At 42.3% G+C, this 18552-nt stretch overlaps 1 protein-coding gene across 2 annotated transcripts in view; it reads left to right on the forward strand.

Annotated features, from left to right (window-relative positions):
* Positions 1–17786, forward strand: part of Mfsd8 (major facilitator superfamily domain containing 8) — a 34628-nt gene extending 16842 nt beyond the window's left edge. For both annotated transcript variants that reach the window (XM_041659271.1, XM_041659272.1), the window contains exons 8-12: positions 8736–8844; positions 11242–11376; positions 12657–12760; positions 12846–13093; positions 15640–17786. In XM_041659271.1, coding sequence (XP_041515205.1) covers positions 8736–8844; positions 11242–11376; positions 12657–12760; positions 12846–13093; positions 15640–15846 — 803 coding nt within the window. In that variant the 3' untranslated portion in view covers positions 15847–17786. The remainder of the gene's footprint in view (positions 1–8735; positions 8845–11241; positions 11377–12656; positions 12761–12845; positions 13094–15639) is intronic.
* The last annotated feature ends 766 nt before the right edge of the window (positions 17787–18552 follow it).

Consider the following 18552-nt stretch of genomic DNA (forward strand, 5'->3'; position numbering starts at 1 on the left):
AGAGTCCGGTTTTATCCCATGCTTTTTCGGTCACAGTCCAGCTGGCCTTGGTGAGCTCCCAGTAGATCAGCTCCACTGTCTCAGTGGGTGGGTGCACGCCTCGTGGTCCCGACTTCTTTGCTCATGTTCTCCCTCCTTCTGCTCCTCATTGGGACCTTGGGAGCTCAGTCCAGTGCTCCAGTGTGGGTCTCTGTCTCTGTCTCCATCCATCACCAGATGAAGGTTCTATGATGATATGCAAGATATTCGTCAGTATTGCTCTAGGATAGGGTCATTTCAGGTTCCCAATCCTCAGCTGCCCAAGGAACTAACTGGGAACCTCATGTTGGGCACTTGGGAGCCCCTCTAGGGTCAAATCTCTTGCTCACCCTAAAGTGGTTCCCTTAACTAAGAATTGTGGTTCCGTGCTCCCCTATCCACTTTTCCTTTATCCCAATTCTCCTGATTCCCCAAGTCCCCCCTCCTTCCCTTCTACCTTTTCTCTCCCCATCTCCCCTTACCCCCATCCCACCTCACCCCCAAGATCCTAATTTTCTCCCCGGCAATTTGGTCTACTTCCCTTAGCCAAGAGGATAACTATATGTTTTTCCTTGGGTTCACCTTCTTACTTAGCTTCTTTAGGTTCACCTATTGTAGACTCCGTGGCCCTAATTTATGGCTAGAAACCAATTATGAGCGAGTACATCCCATGTTCATCTTTTTGGGTCTGGGACACCTCACTCAGGATAGTGTTTTCTATTTCCATCCATTTGCATGCAAAATTTGAGAAGTCATTGTTTTTTACCGCAGCGTAGTACTCTAGCGTGTATATATTCCATACTTTCTTCATCCATTCTTCCATTGAAGGGCATCTAGGTTGTTTCCAGGTTCTGGCTATTACAAATAATACTGCTATGAACATAGTTGAACAAATGCTTTTGTCATATGATAGAGCATCTCTTGGGTATAGTCCCAGGAGTGGTATTGCTGGGTCCAGGGGTAAGTTGATCCCGAATTTCCTGAGAAACCGAAACACTGACTTCCACAGTGGTTGCACAAGATGGCATTCCCACCAGCAATGGATGAGGGTACCCGTTCCTCCACAGCCTCTCCAGCAAAGGTTATCCTTGGTGTTTTTGACTTTAGCCATTCTGACAGGTGTAAGATGATATCTCAAAGTTGTTTTGATTTGCATTTCCCTGATTGCTAAGGAAGTTGAGCACGACTTTAAGTGTCTTTTGGCCATTTGAACTTCCTCTGCTGAGAATTCTCTGTTCAGTTCAGTTCCCCATTTTTTAATTGGGTTAATTAGCATTTTAAAGTCTAGTTTCTTGAGTTCTTTATATATTTTGGAGATCAGACCTTTGTCTGTTGTGGGGTTGGTGAAGATCTTCTCCCAATCAGTAGGTTGCCTTTGTGTCTTATTGACTATGTCCTTTGCTTTACAGAAGCTTCTCAGTTTAAGTAGGTCCCATTTATTCAATGTTGCCCTTAATGTCTGTGCTTCTGGGGTTATACATAGGAAGCGATCTCCTGTGCCCAGCTCCTGTAGGGTACTTCCCACTTTCTCTTCTATCAGGTTCAGTGTGTTCGGGCTGATATTGAGGTCTTTAATCCATTTGGACTTGAGTTTTGTGCACGGTGATAGATAAGGGTCTATTTTCATTCTTCTACAAGATGACATCCAGTTGTGCCAGCACCATTTGTTGAAGATGCTTTCTTTCTTCCATTGTATACTTTTAGCTCCTTTATCGAAAATCAGGTGTTCATAGGTTTGTGGGATAAAATCCGGGTCTTCTATACGATTCCATTGGTCGACTTCTCTGTTTTTATGCCAGTACCACACTGTTTTCATTACTGTAGCTCTGTAATAGAGTTTGAAGTCAGGGATGGTAATGCCTCCAGAAGATCCTTTATTGTATAGGATTGTTTTGGCTATCCTGGGTTTTTTGTTTTTCCATATAAAGTTGATTATTGTCCTCTCCAGATCTGTGAAGAATTTTGATGGGATCTTGATGGGGATTGCATTGAATCTATAAATAGCCTTTGGTAGAATTGCCATTTTTACTATGTTGATCCTCCCAATCCAAGAGCAAGGGAGGTCCATCCATTTTTTGGTATCCTCTTCAATTTCTTTCTTCAATGCCTTAAAGTTCTTGTCAAATAGATCTTTCACTTCCTTGGTTAGATGTACCCCAAGATATTTTATGCTGTTTTTGGCTATTGTGAATGGTGAAGCTTCTCTGATTTCCCTCTCTGCTTCCATATCCTTTGTGTATAAGAGGGCGACTGATTTTTTGGAGTTGATCTTGTATCCTGCCACATTACTAAAGCTGTTTATCAGCTGTAGGAGTTCTTTGGTGGAGTTTTTGGGGTCGCTTATGTACACTATCATATCATCTGCAAATAACGAAAGTTTAACTTCTTCCTTTCCAATTCGAATCCCCTTGATTCCAGTATGTTGTCTTATTGCTATTGCTAGAACTTCAAGCACTATATTGAAGAGGTATGGGGAGAGTGGACAGCCTTGTCGTGTTCCTGAGTTAAGTGGGATGGCTTTGAGTTTCTCTCCGTTTAATTTGATGTTAGCTGTCGGCTTGCTGTATATAGCTTTTATTATATTTAGGTATGACCCTTGTATCCCTAATCTCTCCAAGACTTTTAACATAAATGGATGTTGAATTTTGTCAAATGCTTTTTCAGCATCTAATGAAATGATCATATGGTTTTTTTCTTTCAGTTTATTTATATGGTGGATTACATTGATAGATTTTCGTATGTTGAACCAGCCCTGCATCTCAGGAATGAAGCCTACTTGATCATAATGGATAATTTTTCGGATGTGTTCTTGGATTCGATTTGCCAGTATTTTGTTGAGGATTTTTGCGTCGATGTTCATGAGTGAGATTGGCCTGTAGTTCTCTTTCCTGGTTGAGTCTTTGAGTGGTTTTGGTATCAGAGTAATTGTGGCTTCATAAAAGGAGTTTGGTAATGACCCTTCTGTTTCTATCTTGTGGAATACATTAAGGAGTATAGGTATTAGATCTTCTTGGAAGATCTGGTAGAATTCCGCATTGAAACCATCTGGTCCTGGGCTTTTTTTGGTAGGGAGGTTTTTGATAACCTCTTCTAATTCTTCGCGACTAACAGGTCTATTTAGATTGTTCACCAGGTCCTGATTTAACTTTGGTATATGATATTTATCTAAAAAAGTATCCATTTCCTTTACATTTTCCAATTTTGTGGCATATAGGCTTTTGTAGTAAGATCTAATGATTCTCTGAATTTCCTCTGTGTCTGTGGTTATGTCCCCCTTTTCATTTCTGATCTTATTAATTTGCAAATTCTCTCTCTGCCGTTTGATTAGCTTGGATAGTGGTTTGTCAATCTTGTTGATTTTCTCCAGGAACCAGCTTTTTGTTTCATTGATTTTTTGTATTGTTTTCTGTGTTTCTATTTTGTTGATTTCAGCCCTCATTTTGATTATTTCCAGTCTTCTACTCCTCCTAGGTGAGTCTGCTTCTTTTTTTTCTAGAGCTTTCAGGTGGGCTGTTAAGTCTCCAATGTGAGCTTTCTCTGTTTTCTTTAAGTGGGCACTTAGTGCTATGAACTTTCCTCTTAGGACTGCTTTCATAGTGTCCCATAAGTTTGAGTATGTTGTTTCTTTATTTTCATTGAATTCCAGGAAGACTTTAATTTCTTTCTTTATTTCTTCCTTAATCCAGGTATGGTTCAATAGTTGACTGTTCAGTTTCCATGACTTTGTATGCTTTCTGGGGGTAGCATTATTGTTGAATTCTAACTTTAATCCATGGTGATCTGATAAGACACAGGTGGTTACTAATATTTTTTTGTAACTGTGGATGTTTGCTTTGTTACCGACTATGTGGTCGATTTTCGAGAAGGTTCCATGAGCTGCAGAGAAGAAGGTATATTCTTTCCTATTTGGATGGAATGTTCTATAGATGTCTGTTAAGTCCATTTGATTCATTACCTCCATTAATTCTCTTATTTCTTTGTTAGGTTCCTGTCTGATTGACCTGTTCATTGGTGAGAGAGGAGTGTTGAAGTCTCCTACTATTAGTGTGTGCGGTTTGATGGCTGCCTTGAATTTTAGCAATGTTTCTTTTATGTACGTGGGTGCTTTTATATTAGGAGCATAGATGTTCAGGATTGAGACTTCATCCTGATGAACTGTTCCTGTTATGAGTATAAAATGCCCCTCTCCATCTCTTCTGATTGATTTAAGTTTAAAGTCAACTCTGTTATAGATTAGTATGGCCACACCTGCCTGTTTCTTAGGTCCATTTGCTTGATAGGCCTTTTCCCAGCCCTTTACTCTGAGTAGGTGCCTGTCTTTGTGGTTGAGGTGTGTTTCTTGTAAACAGCAGAATGTTGGCTCCTGTTTTCTTATCCAATCTCTTAGCCTGTGCCTTTTTATAGGTGAGTTGAGTCCATTGACATTAAGTGATATTAATGACCAGTGGTTGTTAACTCCGGTCATTTTTTTTTAGTCGTAGAGTTTGTGTGTTTCCCTTCTTTGTTTTGTGTTGGTGAAGGGTCTCTAGATGTCTGAGTTATTGTGGTCATTGTTGGACTCCTTGGTTAGTGATTTTCCTTCAATTACTTTCTGTAAGGCTGGATTTGTGGCTGCGTATTGTTTAAATTTGTTTTTATCCTGGAAAATTTTATTTTCTCCATTTATAGTGAATGAAAGCTTGGCTGGGTATAGTAATCTGGGCTTGCACCCATGGTCTCTCAGTTTCTGCAGTACATCTATCCAGGACCTTCTGGCTTTCATGGTTTCCATGGAGAAGTCAGGTGTAAGTCTGATAGGTTTACCTTTATAAGTAATTTGGCCTTTTTCCTTTGCAGCTCTTAATATTCTTTCCTTATTCTGTATGCTTTGTGTTTTGATAATTATATGGCGAGGGGATGTTTTTTTTTTTGATCCAGGCTATTCGGTGTTCTGTATGCTTCTTGCACCTTCATAGGAAAATCTTTCCTTAGGTTGGGAAAGTTTTCTTCTATAATTTTATTAAGTATATTTTCTGGACCATTGAGCTGCCCTTCTTCTCCTTCTTCTACTCCTATTATTCTTAGGTTTGGTCTTTTTATTGTGTCCCATATTTCCTGAATGTTTTGTGATGAGAGTTTGTTGGACTTGCTGTTTTCTTTGATCAGTGTGTTTATTTTCTCTATGGTATCTTCAGAATCCGAGAGTCTTTCTTCTATCTCTTGTATTCTGCTGGTTATGCTTGTTTCTGTAGTCTCTATTCGTTTACCGAGATTTTCCATGTCCAGACGGCCCTCTGTTTGTGTTTTCTTCTTTGCCTCCATTTCAGTTTTCAGGTCTTGAACTGTTTCCATTATCTGTTTGATTGTTTTTCCTTGGTTTTCTAGGGTATCATTCACTGATTTATTCAATTCTTCAAACTTTCTGTTATATTTCTCATCCATTTCTATAAGGGCGTTTTTTACATGCTGTTTAAGGGTGTCAATCACTTTCATGAAGTCAATCTTTTCTCCTTCCTCTTGATTAAGGGGTTCTTGTCCTCCCGTTGTGAGGTCGCTTGTTTCTGGTAGCTTCATGTTGCTTTTCAGCTTGTTGGGCGAATTCTTGCCTTGACGTCGGCCCATCTCTTCTTCCAAATGCTCCCTATGGATCTTCTTTTACCGGATTAGGTCTCCTTGCCTACCAAACGCTGTCTCTCCCCAATGTTGGCTCTCCCAATGCTGGGTCTCCTGGCGCCGAAAGATCAGGCCTCCGTGCTGGTTGGGCAGCTCGCAGACAAAGCGCCTACCCTGCTTGGTGCAGGCAGGCCACAGAAACAAAGGAACTGCTGCCCGCCCAGGAGCCCCGGATACTCGGACCCAGCGCCCAGATAGGCTGGGCTGGGCGATGCCACGCACCAAAAGAGGGCAGTGGGGGCGAAGTGGGGAGGGCTCTGGATGGAAGCTGGGTGGGCCAGGAAGAAAGAGGCAGCACCCGGGGAGTAGAGGCCCTGCAGAGAGCCCAAGCAGGACAGGGGGCCAAGAAACCCCCGAGCTCCCCGTCCCAGGCTGGCGCCGTGGGCCAGAAACTCACCCCAATGCTGGGTCTCCTGGTGCCGAAAGATCAGGCCTCCGTGCTGGTTGGGCAGCTCGCAGACAAAGCGCCTACCCCGCTTGGTGCAGGCAGGCCACAGAAACAAAGGAACTGCTGCCCGCCCGGGAGCCCCGGATACTCGGACCCAGCGCCCAGATAGGCTGGGCTGGGCGATGCCACGCGCCAAAAGAGGGCAGTGGGGGCGAAGTGGGGAGGGCTCTGGACGGAAGCTGGGTGGGCCAGGAAGAAAGAGGCAGCACCCGGGGAGTAGAGGCCCTGCAGAGAGCCCAAGCAGGACAGGGGGCCAAGAAACCCCCGAGCTCCCCGTCCCAGGCTGGCGCCGTGGGCCAGAAACTCACCCCAATGCTGGGTCTCCTGGTGCCGAAAGATCAGGCCTCCGTGCTGGTTGGGCAGCTCGCAGACAAAGCGCCTACCCCGCTTGGTGCAGGCAGGCCACAGAAACAAAGGAACTGCTGCCCGCCCGGGAGCCCCGGATACTCGGACCCAGCGCCCAGATAGGCTGGGCTGGGCGATGCCACGCGCCAAAAGAGGGCAGTGGGGGCGAAGTGGGGAGGGCTCTGGACGGAAGCTGGGTGGGCCAGGAAGAAAGAGGCAGCACCCGGGGAGTAGAGGCCCTGCAGAGAGCCCAAGCAGGACAGGGGGCCAAGAAACCCCCGAGCTCCCCGTCCCAGGCTGGCGCCGTGGGCCAGAAACTCACCCCAATGCTGGGTCTCCTGGTGCCGAAAGATCAGGCCTCCGTGCTGGTTGGGCAGCTCGCAGACAAAGCGCCTACCCCGCTTGGTGCAGGCAGGCCACAGAAACAAAGGCGATTTTTTTAATATTTAAAGATGGTCAAGTTTAAAGAAGTTTTCTTTGAGTGGGATTGTAATTTCTAATTACATAAAATTTGGGGACAGGTGGTGTTGATGGCTCAGCAGTAGAAAGCACTTCCTGCTTTTGCAGAGGACCTGGGTTCAGTTCCCAGCACCCATATGGTGGCTCACAACTTTCAGTAACTCCAGTTTCAGGGGGTCTGAAGTTCTCTTCTGACTTCTGCAACCACCAAACATATACATATAAAACACTAATACATATAAAAAAACAACCAATTTAATTTAAAAATTGGATCAATATACTGTTGTCTTTCCTTAAAATTATCTACCTATCTATTATTATTATTATTATGTGTGTGTGTGTGTGTGTGTGCTGTGTGTGTGTTTGAAAGTTTGTCTTTGTAGTCCTGGCTGTCCTGGAACTCACTCTGTAGACCTTGGCAGCCTTGAACTCAAAGAGATCCACCTGTCTCTGCCTCCTGAGTGCTGGGATTAAAAGGTGTGTGCCACCACTGCTTGGCCCTAAAATTCTTGTAATTGGGACACTTAGTCAGTTTCCTCAGCTGGGATAACTTTCCGAGATTCCTTACAGCAGCCAGTCCTGGGTAGAGCCTGCAGTAAAAACCATCTATGTAGGAAATTTCAGCCTGACCGGGCATCATTTGTACTTCTTTCAAGAAGTCAGGACAGGCCCGGGGTAGTAACTAAGAATTAGAAAGGTGTACCCCAAATAGTACAAGGGCAGAAGGGCTAGGGGCCTGCTTGTGTGAAGGGATCTGGATGAAGGTGGCCATACTCTGGTGTGACTGGAAAGAAGAGTCAGAAGCCACTCCCAAACTTCCTTTCCCCAGGTAGAAAGGCAGGCACCATTCAAGACCGTACACAAGCTTTCTGTGTCAGGGAAAGCCACACCATGCTTCTTTGCCCCTCACCCAACACCCAGCGTACATGTCCATTCTTGTGTTATTTACATCATTCACACTGAACATAGGAATGGGCATGAGCAGATATATGGCTGTGTATATACCTTTGAAGTTGTGTCAGGAATGTCTGTACTTTATAGAGTTTAATTGCATAGTTCAAGGCGAGAAATTATGCTTTGCCCTCTAAATCTACTGCCCTGCAAAGATACAAATACTTTTTATATTTGAGATAGGTCTCGTTATATAGCTCAGGCTGGCTTTCAGCTCATGATTCTGTTGCCTAAGCCCCCTGAGTGCAGGGATGACTGTGTATACCTACCAAGGCCAGCATTAACATAACTTCTAATTAGTATATTCTTAGACAGTTTCATATATGTACACAGTACATACTGACCACTCATTCCCTCCAGCCTCTCATCTGCCTGCTACCCTTGTTACTCCCTTCATCCGCACAAATCTAACATAACTTTTTCAGTAACAGGGAACAGAGAAATTAAACATTTATGTTTATTTATTTATTTTTTGGTTTTTCGAGATAGGGTTTCTCTGTGTAACAGTCCCAGCTGTCCAGGAACCACCCTTATAAACCAGGCTGGCCTCAAATTTACCTGCCTCTGCCTCCCAAGTGCTGGGATTAAAGGCTACCACTGCCCGGCCTGTGTCCACTTTATGTAAATATCTCTTGAAAACTACTTACTTTCTGAATCTTGTTACTTCTTTCCCTTTCCTTCCCTCTCTCTGCCCCAAAGCCCCTTGGCACAGGCTGGCCTCAGACTTGCTGTCATCGTCCAGCCTCAGTCTCCCAAATGCTGGGGTTACAGATGTGAGCCACCACACCCAGCTAACCCTTCATATTACTTTATCATCATATGACAATTATACATATATGTAATATTCCTTTTCTATTTATAGAAAATACAGATGAAGTTCAGATTCCCGGAGGATGTATTGATCAAGTTGCTGTTGTGGCTACCAATATTCTGTTTTTTGTGGTTTTGTTTATCTTTGCCCTTTTTGAAACGTAAGTTTTATTGTCTTTATTTAAACCCAATTACTTACTAATCCATGTTTCTTAATGTAGTGTTAATTTTCTATATAGATTTTGTTTTTAAAACTTATGTAAGGCACATTTTTTTTCTTAAAATTTTTGGATTTTTTTTTTCATTTCATTTTTGGGACAGGATCTGTGTGACCTGGCTGTCCTGGAACTCTCTATGAAGGACCACGTTGGCCTTAAGATCTGACTGTCTTTGCCTTCCAAGTGCTGGGATTAAATGGATGTGTCAACATGACCAATTTGAATGCATGTAGATTTTATATCATGACATAATTAACATGTATTGTTAATTATGGTGATATTAGCTCTATTTAATCCTTGATCGATAATTATAAAATTCACAACTGTGTAGGTTTCATTCATCCTCTTTAAAAATCACATGACTCTTTTAAAAGAGAAAATAATATGCAAATACAGCATTATACACACACACATACACACATACACACATACACACACATACACACATACACACACACATACACACACACATACACACACATACACACACACGCATACACACACATACACATACACACACACACACACACACACACACACACACACACACGGTAAAACGCCATTCACATTTTTCATGTGGGGAGGGGAAGAATGTATGAAAACTGCCATAGCTGTAATGTCATCACTTGGCTTATTTCCATATAACTGTAACATTTCCGTGTCAGTAGATGTGCTTGGTGTGTATACTTTCAGAATTACTCATTCACATGAAAGTCATAACTCATTTTAGGAAACATTTTTTAATGCAAAATACGCATTACATAAAACTCACCACATTAACCTTTCCCATACTGAGGGTTAAAATTAGGATCTCAAGCATGCTGGTCAAGTGCTCTGCTCTTGACCACAATCTCAGTCTGCGTACTTTTTATTTTGAGACAAGTTCTCAATAAGTCATCCAACTGTCTTTACACTGACTCGGTAGCTCAGGCAGAGCTTAAATTTGTGATGCTTCGGTCTCAGCCTCCTGCAATTGGCCTACAGATCTGTTCAGCTGGGCCAAGAATTTCAATTGTTTTTTTTTTTTTAAGTTTCAGATTTATTTTTTTTTTAAATGTGTTATAAGTGTTTTGCCTGCATGTAATATATGTGCACCATGTGTGTGCCTGGTGCCAGTAGAGGTCAGAAGAGAGAATTGGGTCCCTGAAACTGGAATCACAGATGGTTATGAACCATCATGTAGTCATGGGAACCAAACCTGAGTCCTCTGCAAGAGCAGCAAGTGCTGTTAATCTCAAGCCATCTCTCCAGACCCTTTAACTGTTTTGGAAAAGTTGGATACAATGGCATTAAGTATTGTCGCAACCTTATGAATCATGAGAACCACCTCAACATCATCGCAAACAGGCTGCACAGCCTCTCTCAGCTCCTCCCCGTGTCTTCACTGGTCTGATGGCCTGTCTCATAAGTTGCATCGTGCAGCATTTTGCTTTATGCATGCCTCATTTCATTAAGTGTGAGGTTTCAGGGTTCTCGTTGTGGTATATCAGACTTGCCTAACTTGCTATGGCAGTTGGCTGCCCACTCACCTGTCCACTTTTGGCTCCCTGTAGCTAAGCTGAGTGACACTGCTGTGTAAGTGTCTGCTGGAACTCTGGCCTTCAGCCCTTGCTGCACCCAGGAGGAAGTGCCAGGGCACATGTTAACCATTTAGCCCTTAGAGCATGCATCTGTTTTCTGTATCAGCTCATCTGATTTCAGTGTCCCAGACACTACGTTTATTTTTAATGCTGCATTTAAAAATAAACCGTTTTGTTGTCAGCCAACAGAAGATGGTAGACTGTAGGAATAGACTTGACAAAGAAGAAGACAGGCATATAAAGGCAGAGGTATTCATAGGGAGGGAAGAAACACACAAAGTGCTGATGAAGGAAGAATCCCCTAGGCTCGGATAAGTCGGCACTAATAACACGACAGTGTGACATTGCTGGAACATACACACTTTAATAGCGAGGGCAAGGCGTCTAAAAAGTGCACTTCCAGAAAAACTGAAATAAATTTCTGATTTTGAAACTAATGTCAACATAAAAGTTTACTTTTTGTAGATGTGACTCCCCAAAGGGAGGCTAGTCGTAGAGTCTCAGCCTAAAGCTCACAGGTCCACCAAGAGAAGGGATCAGTTTCAACCACAGTGTAACCATGAATAGTTGCTGGGAGGGTGGGACTGGAACTGACTTACGGTGTCTCCTCTTTGCAAACTTCCTGCACTGTGACTGTGCTCCTTATGTAAACTGAAATGAAAAGCGCTGTATTCTCTTGGTGGTATTATTATAAACATTTATACTTAATTTTTAGCAACAACTGTCATTTAAGTGAGTAAGCCTGACTTTCTCTTCTTAGAATCCTCACCCCATTAACAATGGACATGTACGCCTGGACCCAGGAGCAGGCTGTGCTCTATGATGGAATAATTCTCGCTGCTCTCGGAGTTGAGGCAGTTGCTGTTTTCATGGGGGTTAAATTACTTTCCAAAAAGTAAGTTATTTGCTTTTAGTTTTATTTCAAATCGTTGTTTGAAAAAGAAACACGAAACAGTGCTAATATAAATGAATGTGCCAGCACATTTTCTCATGTGTTACAGCTTTTGTTGTTGTTAAGGGAGAGTCTTACTGTGTACTGTGTAGCCTTGGCTAGCCTGGAACTCACTATGTAGACCGTCATCCTCCTGGGTGCAGGGGATAAAGGCATGTACCACCATACCTGGCTGTATTATAGTTCTTGAAAATTTGCAAAAAGATAAAAACTTACTGAGAATGCATGGTATTCTTATATTTTATTCCATCATTTTGGTAAAGTAAAATGCCTTACCAAATAACTGTACACTAATTGTTGTTATATATTGTTTTAATGTATATATTACTAAAAGTGTAATTCATAAAACACTGTTTTTTTTTTAAGACAGGGTTTCTCTGTCTCATAGTCCTAGCTTTCCTGGAACTTGCTCTGTAGACCAGGTTGGCCTCGAACTCACAGAGATCCGCCTGCCTGTGCCTCCCTAGTGCTGGGATTAAAGGCCTGTGCCACCCCCGGACTTGCATAAAACATTGTCTTCGGAGATTGAATGATTAAGTTTGGAAAATTCTGGTTATTAAAGCCTCTACACTGATGGCTGAGACAAAAGGACCATGAGTGCCTGCCTGCTACATATTGAGACCATGTCTCAAGGAACAAATTGAACTTACATAGATTTTCTGTGTGTGCGTTTCGGAGTCAGGCCTGCATACTGAGATATATATGTCAGCCTGCCATAGAGGGTTAGCACAGGTTATTAGCTGATGAATGGTCTTAATGGTTAATATTCTTAAAATGTTGGTTGAAAATGAGCAGAGGCATGTATAGACATGATTATTCTTCACACTGGTTCTGAGTCTCTGCCATAATAGTTACTGACAAGCTCTACTTTCTGTAGGAAAAGACAAATGCATTCATCATCTAGAGTCCAGCCCCCTAATCTGAAATCAGCAATTTATTAGAGAAGCCCTTTTTTTTTTTCCCGAGACAGGGGCTCGCTATGTAGCCCAGGCTAGCCTTGAACTCCTTTCCTATGGTTCCTGCCCTGAACCTAGGTGCTAGGCTACAGGTGTACACTGCCATGTATGGTACTAGGTGCTTTCAGTGGGGGTTTTATTTAGCATTGCATTAATTGATAAATATAATGAGTTGTATAACAATTTTACTTAAATTTTTTTAGTTATCATAATGGAACTGTGAATTCATATTGCATTTCTGTTTAAATCAGAGTTTCTGTTCAACAGGATTGATGAGCGTGCTATTCTCCTGGGAGGACTCGTGGTTGTATGGGTCGGCTTCTTTATCTTGTTACCCTGGGGAAATCAGTTTCCCAAAGTACAGTGGGAAGGTATGATGATTTTAACTCTGTAGCATCAGCCCCTGCCATTCTTTAGTAGTAGCGGATGATACGTAATCTTAACTTTATTTTTCAGATCTACACAACAGCTCAATCCCTAATACTACATTTGGGGAAATTATCATTGACCTTTGGAGCTCTCTGAGAGAAGATCACAGTCAACAGCCAACTGGGTGCCCAATTGAACAAGCTTGGTGCCTGTACACCCCCGTGATCCATCTGGCCCAGCTCCTGACAGCCGCTGCCCTAGTTGGAGTAGGCTATCCAGCCTGCAACGTCATGTCCTACACACTATATTCAAAAGTTCTAGGACCCAAACCCCAGGTAACAGCCCTGCAGCCATGTAAACTGTAGCTCCCACATCTCCTTTCTATAGTTCTGTTCCTACACAAGCTGGCTTAGCAGACTTTAAATTCTGATTTAGTATTTCAAATGAAAAAAAGAAAACAAAAAGCTAACTTTGCAGGAGAGATGGATTTTTTGGCTCTGGAGCTGGAGCTCACTTGTATACCATGCAGTCTTGAACTTAGGTTCTACCTTTGATTCCATCACTCAGAAGTTTTGTAATGTGTGGTAAGATTTATCTGATAAAACACAAACTTGCTAAGTCAGAACAACTCAGATGTCTTGGATTCAGTAATCATGAACTCAGAATACTTTTCAAGGAAAAAAATCTCTGAACATTAAATTTCTTCTACTCATTCTTAAAGTAGATAGTAGAAAACCAAAATTGGCAGCCAGATTGGATTTCAGCTGTTACAGAGATGAAAACACAATAGTCTTAAACAGTTTTGGCAGCTATGTCTATTTCCGTTTCTGTGTTGTGCTGGAGATTAAACCCAGGACCTTGCTGAGCTATACTGAGACCTACCTTTATGTATTTTAACTGTTTGTTTTGTAGTGCTAGGATTGGATCCTGGGCTTTGCACATGCTAGGCTAGTGCTCTGCCACTGAGCTAAAGCCCTGGTCCAAAATTAATTTTTAAATAAGAATGTCAGGACTGAGCTAGGTGTGGTCACACACACCTGTAATCTCAGCATCCAAGCAGCTGAGGCAGGAGGATCATTGCAGGTTCATGGCCAGCCTGGTTGTCACAGTGAGGTCCAGGACAGCCAGGCTATATAGTAAGACTCAGCCCCAAATAATACAAACACACACAAAAAATTTCGTAGGCTAGAGTACAGCTCAGTGGTAGAGCTTTTATCCTGCAATGCTGACACACTAGGTTTGATCTCGGGCCCCCACAAACAACACAAAACAAGTAATTTCTGTATTCATTATATAAAATCAGAAATACGTAGATACAATATGAATAGTAGTTTCAGAGAGGTCATAATTACTAATTTTTTTAAAAGATTTATTTATTTATTTATTATGTATACAGCATTGTCTGCCTGGATGCCAGGTCAGAAGGCGGCACCAGATCTCATTACAGATGGTTGTGAGCCACCATGTGGTTGCTAGGAATTGAACTCAGGACTTTTGGAAGAGCAGCCAGTGCTCTTAACCTCTGAGCCATCTCTCTAGCCCCTTACTAATATTTTAATAAAGTCAGGCTCCATTTCTAGTCCCTTCTCTGTTACTATGTAAATGGGTATATACAGTTTAAGGAGTGTGTCATGGATTCTTCAGTTACTTTCAGTGAGACACCATTTCATTTTATATGTGTAGCATCACTTACTCATAATCATATTATTGTTTATTTTCTATATGTTTCTAACTTTCATTTTTAATGGCAGTTACATAAATGGCCACAAATTATCTTAATCTTTAAGAATTGGTGGGGCGATGGTGGCGCACGCCTTTTATCCCAGCACTCGGGAGGCAGAGGCAGGCGGATCTCTGAGAGTTCAAGGCCAGTCTGGTCTACAGAGCAAGTTCCAGGACAGCCAGGGCTACACAGAGATACCCTGTCTCTAAATACCAAAAATAAAATAAAAGATAAAATTGACCTGAGATGGCTGTGGTGGCACATGACTATAATCTCCGCATTTCAGCATTTCTGAGGCAGGAACAAGATCTTGAATTTGAGGCCAGTCAAGGCTGCTGGGTGACTCTTAGGCAAATCTAGACTATACTGTAAGATCATCTTTAAAAAGCAAACTAAGGGGATGGATATACATGGCTAAGCAGTCATGAGTGCTTACTGCTCTCCCAGAGAACTGAGGTTTAGGACCTAGCACCCAGGTCAGGAGGCCTGTGTGACCTGTGACTCCAGCTGCAAGGGACACACTCTCCCTCTCTGAGACTAAATGAACAGTCAGCCATGGTGATTCATGCCTTTAGTACCAGCACTCCTTGGCCAAGAACTCAGTATGTATGTAGGCTAGGCTGATTGGCTGCCTGGGGAACCCAAGGGTTCTGCTTGTCTCTAACTTCTCAATTCTGGGATTCCATGCACCTGTAACTATGCCCCATTTCTTTATTATTTTTATTGAGAATTTCACATACTGCATTTTGATCATATTTACTCAGCCCCCCCTCCCCCACCCGCCATGCCCCAGATACCCAGCTTTTAAATTAAGTTCTGGGGATTGAACTCAGGTATTTGAATTTAAAAGGCAAACACTACCAAATCATTGAGTCATCTTTCCAGCTCAGGTCAGTTTTTATTCTTTTTGTTTTTGGATTTTTGAAACATGGGTTTTTTCTAGCTGTCCTAACTCTCTCAGATCATGTTTTTTGTTTGTTTTTTTTTTGGTTTTTCAAGAGTCCTAGAACTCACTCTGTAGACCAGGCTGCCTTGAACTCAGAGATCCACCTGCCTCTGCGTCCTGAGTGCTGGGATTAAAGTGCCCGGCTTACTGTTTTTATTTTAAAATAACTAACCCTGAATGAACCTGTTGTCCTCTGCCTTACCCCCTTACAGGGTATGTACATGGGCTGGTTATCTGCTTCTGGAAGTGCAGCACGGATTCTCGGGCCTGTGTTCATCAGCCATGTGTACACTTACTTGGGCCCACGATGGGCATTCAGCCTCGTGTGTGGAATAGTGGTGCTCACCATCTCACTCATGGGAGCCGTTTACAGAAGACTCATTGCCTTTTCTGTCAGATATGGGCGGATCCAGGAATAAGCCTGCAGTCTCGGCTGGATGCTTGCAACCAACCATCTCTAACTCAGCTTTGAGTAGCAGACCATGTGCTGAGTAACTTAGCTATGAAGGGTAAGATATGCAAAAACATTCTGGATCATAATCTCCTCATCCGAGGTCATGAACGTAACAGAGGATGGATGAGTTGTAGGTGTGAAGCTGCACCAGTGTGAACTGGAGCTCTCTAAAACAATGGGACGATGCAGTGGAACTGGAGGAAGGTTCTGGTTTAATCAGCCAGAGCAGAAGGAAAGTTTTTAAAAAAAATTTAAAACAAAAATAATTATTATTCAGCTTCCTAATGAAATAAAACTGAGCCTTAAATTCTTTTAGCCTGCCCACCACCAGACTAGGCTTTAGTTTCTTTTCTGCCCAGGGTGAACCCATTATCTCTCCCTCAGTGTAATTTGCACACTACACCTTTGTCATTTTAATTTAGGATCTCATTTCTAAATTACCCATGAGCAAGAATAATGCTAACAGCTGAGGAGTAAAGAGGACTAAGAGCTAAGGGCCCTGTGTGCCTTTAGACGGCTGCCTTTCCAAGTGCTAGTAATTCACATCATAAACGTAAGACAGGTATGTTCTTAATATGGTATTAGCAGAGAATGGATTCTTAGAATTATCATATTTTCCAAGTCCTCTAAACTCTAGCACAAACTTTGACCTCTTATGCCCTTTCTCAGTAGTGAGAGAGGAACAGCTGTTTGCTTCTGTCTGCAGCAGGACTACAGCTGGACTTTGAATGCTGTGACACTCCCATCTGCTCAGGCTGATTTGAGGGAGAATGGCCAAAGGTGACTAATCAAACTGCATAGTTTCTACCTCTGTGTGAATAGAACACTGGTGTGTGTACGGGAGGAACTGCAAACCATGCAGTGTTTTCCCATCCTGTGGCCATGGTTTCAAATCTGAGTGTGAGTGTCTGTAGTCTGCTGAAGCTATCAGCACTAAATGACCGCAGCATTTTGCTTCCTCAGTTTCTGTTGTCAGGCCCTGGACTTTAGTCTTTTGGGTCACTTCTGATCTTAAACTCCACCTTTGTGTGCTATGCAGAGACAAAAGTAGTAACCCTCCCTCCCCCATCCCCAGAACAAGAGTTCTCTCCAAGTTCCTGGGTAACACACAGTAATTTCTCACAGCAATTGTAGTGCTGAAGATAAGATCCTGCCTGCTTCCCTGATACATTCAAATGGACAGACATAGTTCTTATCTAAGTGTCTTCAGAGGCTACCTCTTGACTGCCGCACTTTTCAGAATAGGAAAATTGCCCAGAAGTTACACTACCAGTTACTTAATTGTGCTCAATTACTCGCATTATTGAGTCATATTTGTAGAAATATTTGGGGAAATAAATTTAACAGAATGAAGAAGCTTTTATATCAGCATACCATGTTCTCAGCAAGAACATAACAGAAGTTTCCCAGCCCTAAAATTATAATACTGTAATTCAGGTAATTATAACCTTGCAAAAGCGACTGCACTTTCTTTTTTACTGAGGCATTGTTTCTTGGGAGACTAGACTAATACACCTCGCCACCAAAGAAGCAAGGGAAGTGACAGGTTTAGGAAAAGGGCTAGGAGAGGATTTCAGCACAAAGAGAGACTGTAAGGTATGAAAATGTTACTAGTGTATAGTAAAGAAGGTACTGAAAACCTAGCAAAGCACCATTTCCTTATTTTGAATGGACTGTCACTTCATAAGGCATCTCTAGCCATTATGCTTCTCTATAAAATAAGCTCTTCAAGCTCATTCCTTGTATTAAAGTAAAATAAACTTGTAATTTTTAATTTAATGATGATAAACTATTTGTATCTGTTTAATACTAACAAGAAAATGCTGACTACCATTTACTACTGAAGATTTATTTATAACTGTCTTACATTGTGAGTGTTCATTTCAAATAAAGCAAGACTGTAAAGATAATGTATCATCTGTCAAATTTCAGAACACATTAAGAACCCCTAAACACATGCCTATTCCCATGTACTTGTTGAAATCTGAGCAGTAACTGCTAGGCTTCCGTTCCCCCGGGAACCTTGGACACTAATTAGCTGGTACAGATGCTTATGGTTGGCTGTGCAATGGTGATGAAAGATAAGGACAGAGCAGAAGGAGCCCGCCCTGAAGAAATTCCTCTAGGAAAGTAAGGACTTGCTGCAACCTGGTGGAAGAGAATGACTGGAGTGGGGAAGGGTGGAAGAAATGCACTTTAGGTAGAAGGCAGGACTTACAAACAACCTAGAGGTAAGGTATTTTGGAAGGCTTCTCAGAACTCACACCCAGTCCAAAGTGGCTGGAGTATTGCGACTGCTAAGTCCTATTAGTTCAATATGGATTCCTCATTAAATCCAAGCTTCTAATTACAAAGAAAACATGAACAGTAATTATGAATACATTTACAAATGACCATAGTAGATCAAATCTCAATATAAGGGAAATGATACACCTCAGTAACGATGCCCAACACCTAATTTACAGGATTAAGACTTCACATTTTAATCTGGTCCAGAGGATTATATGCTTACTCTTATGGTGGACTTGGAACCAACATAGTGGCTCACAACTGCCTGTAACTCAGACCCGGGTATCTGACCCCTTCTGACCACTGTGGATGAAATAGAACTTAACACAAGGTGCCTATAAAGGGCACAGTAGGAGCTGCTAGCCAAGTTCTTCTCTGTTGA

Source organism: Microtus oregoni, unplaced genomic scaffold (assembly GCF_018167655.1).
Source record: "Microtus oregoni isolate MIOR12 unplaced genomic scaffold, Mior012 000010F_ref0000083, whole genome shotgun sequence".
NCBI classification, from domain to species: domain Eukaryota; kingdom Metazoa; phylum Chordata; class Mammalia; order Rodentia; family Cricetidae; genus Microtus; species Microtus oregoni.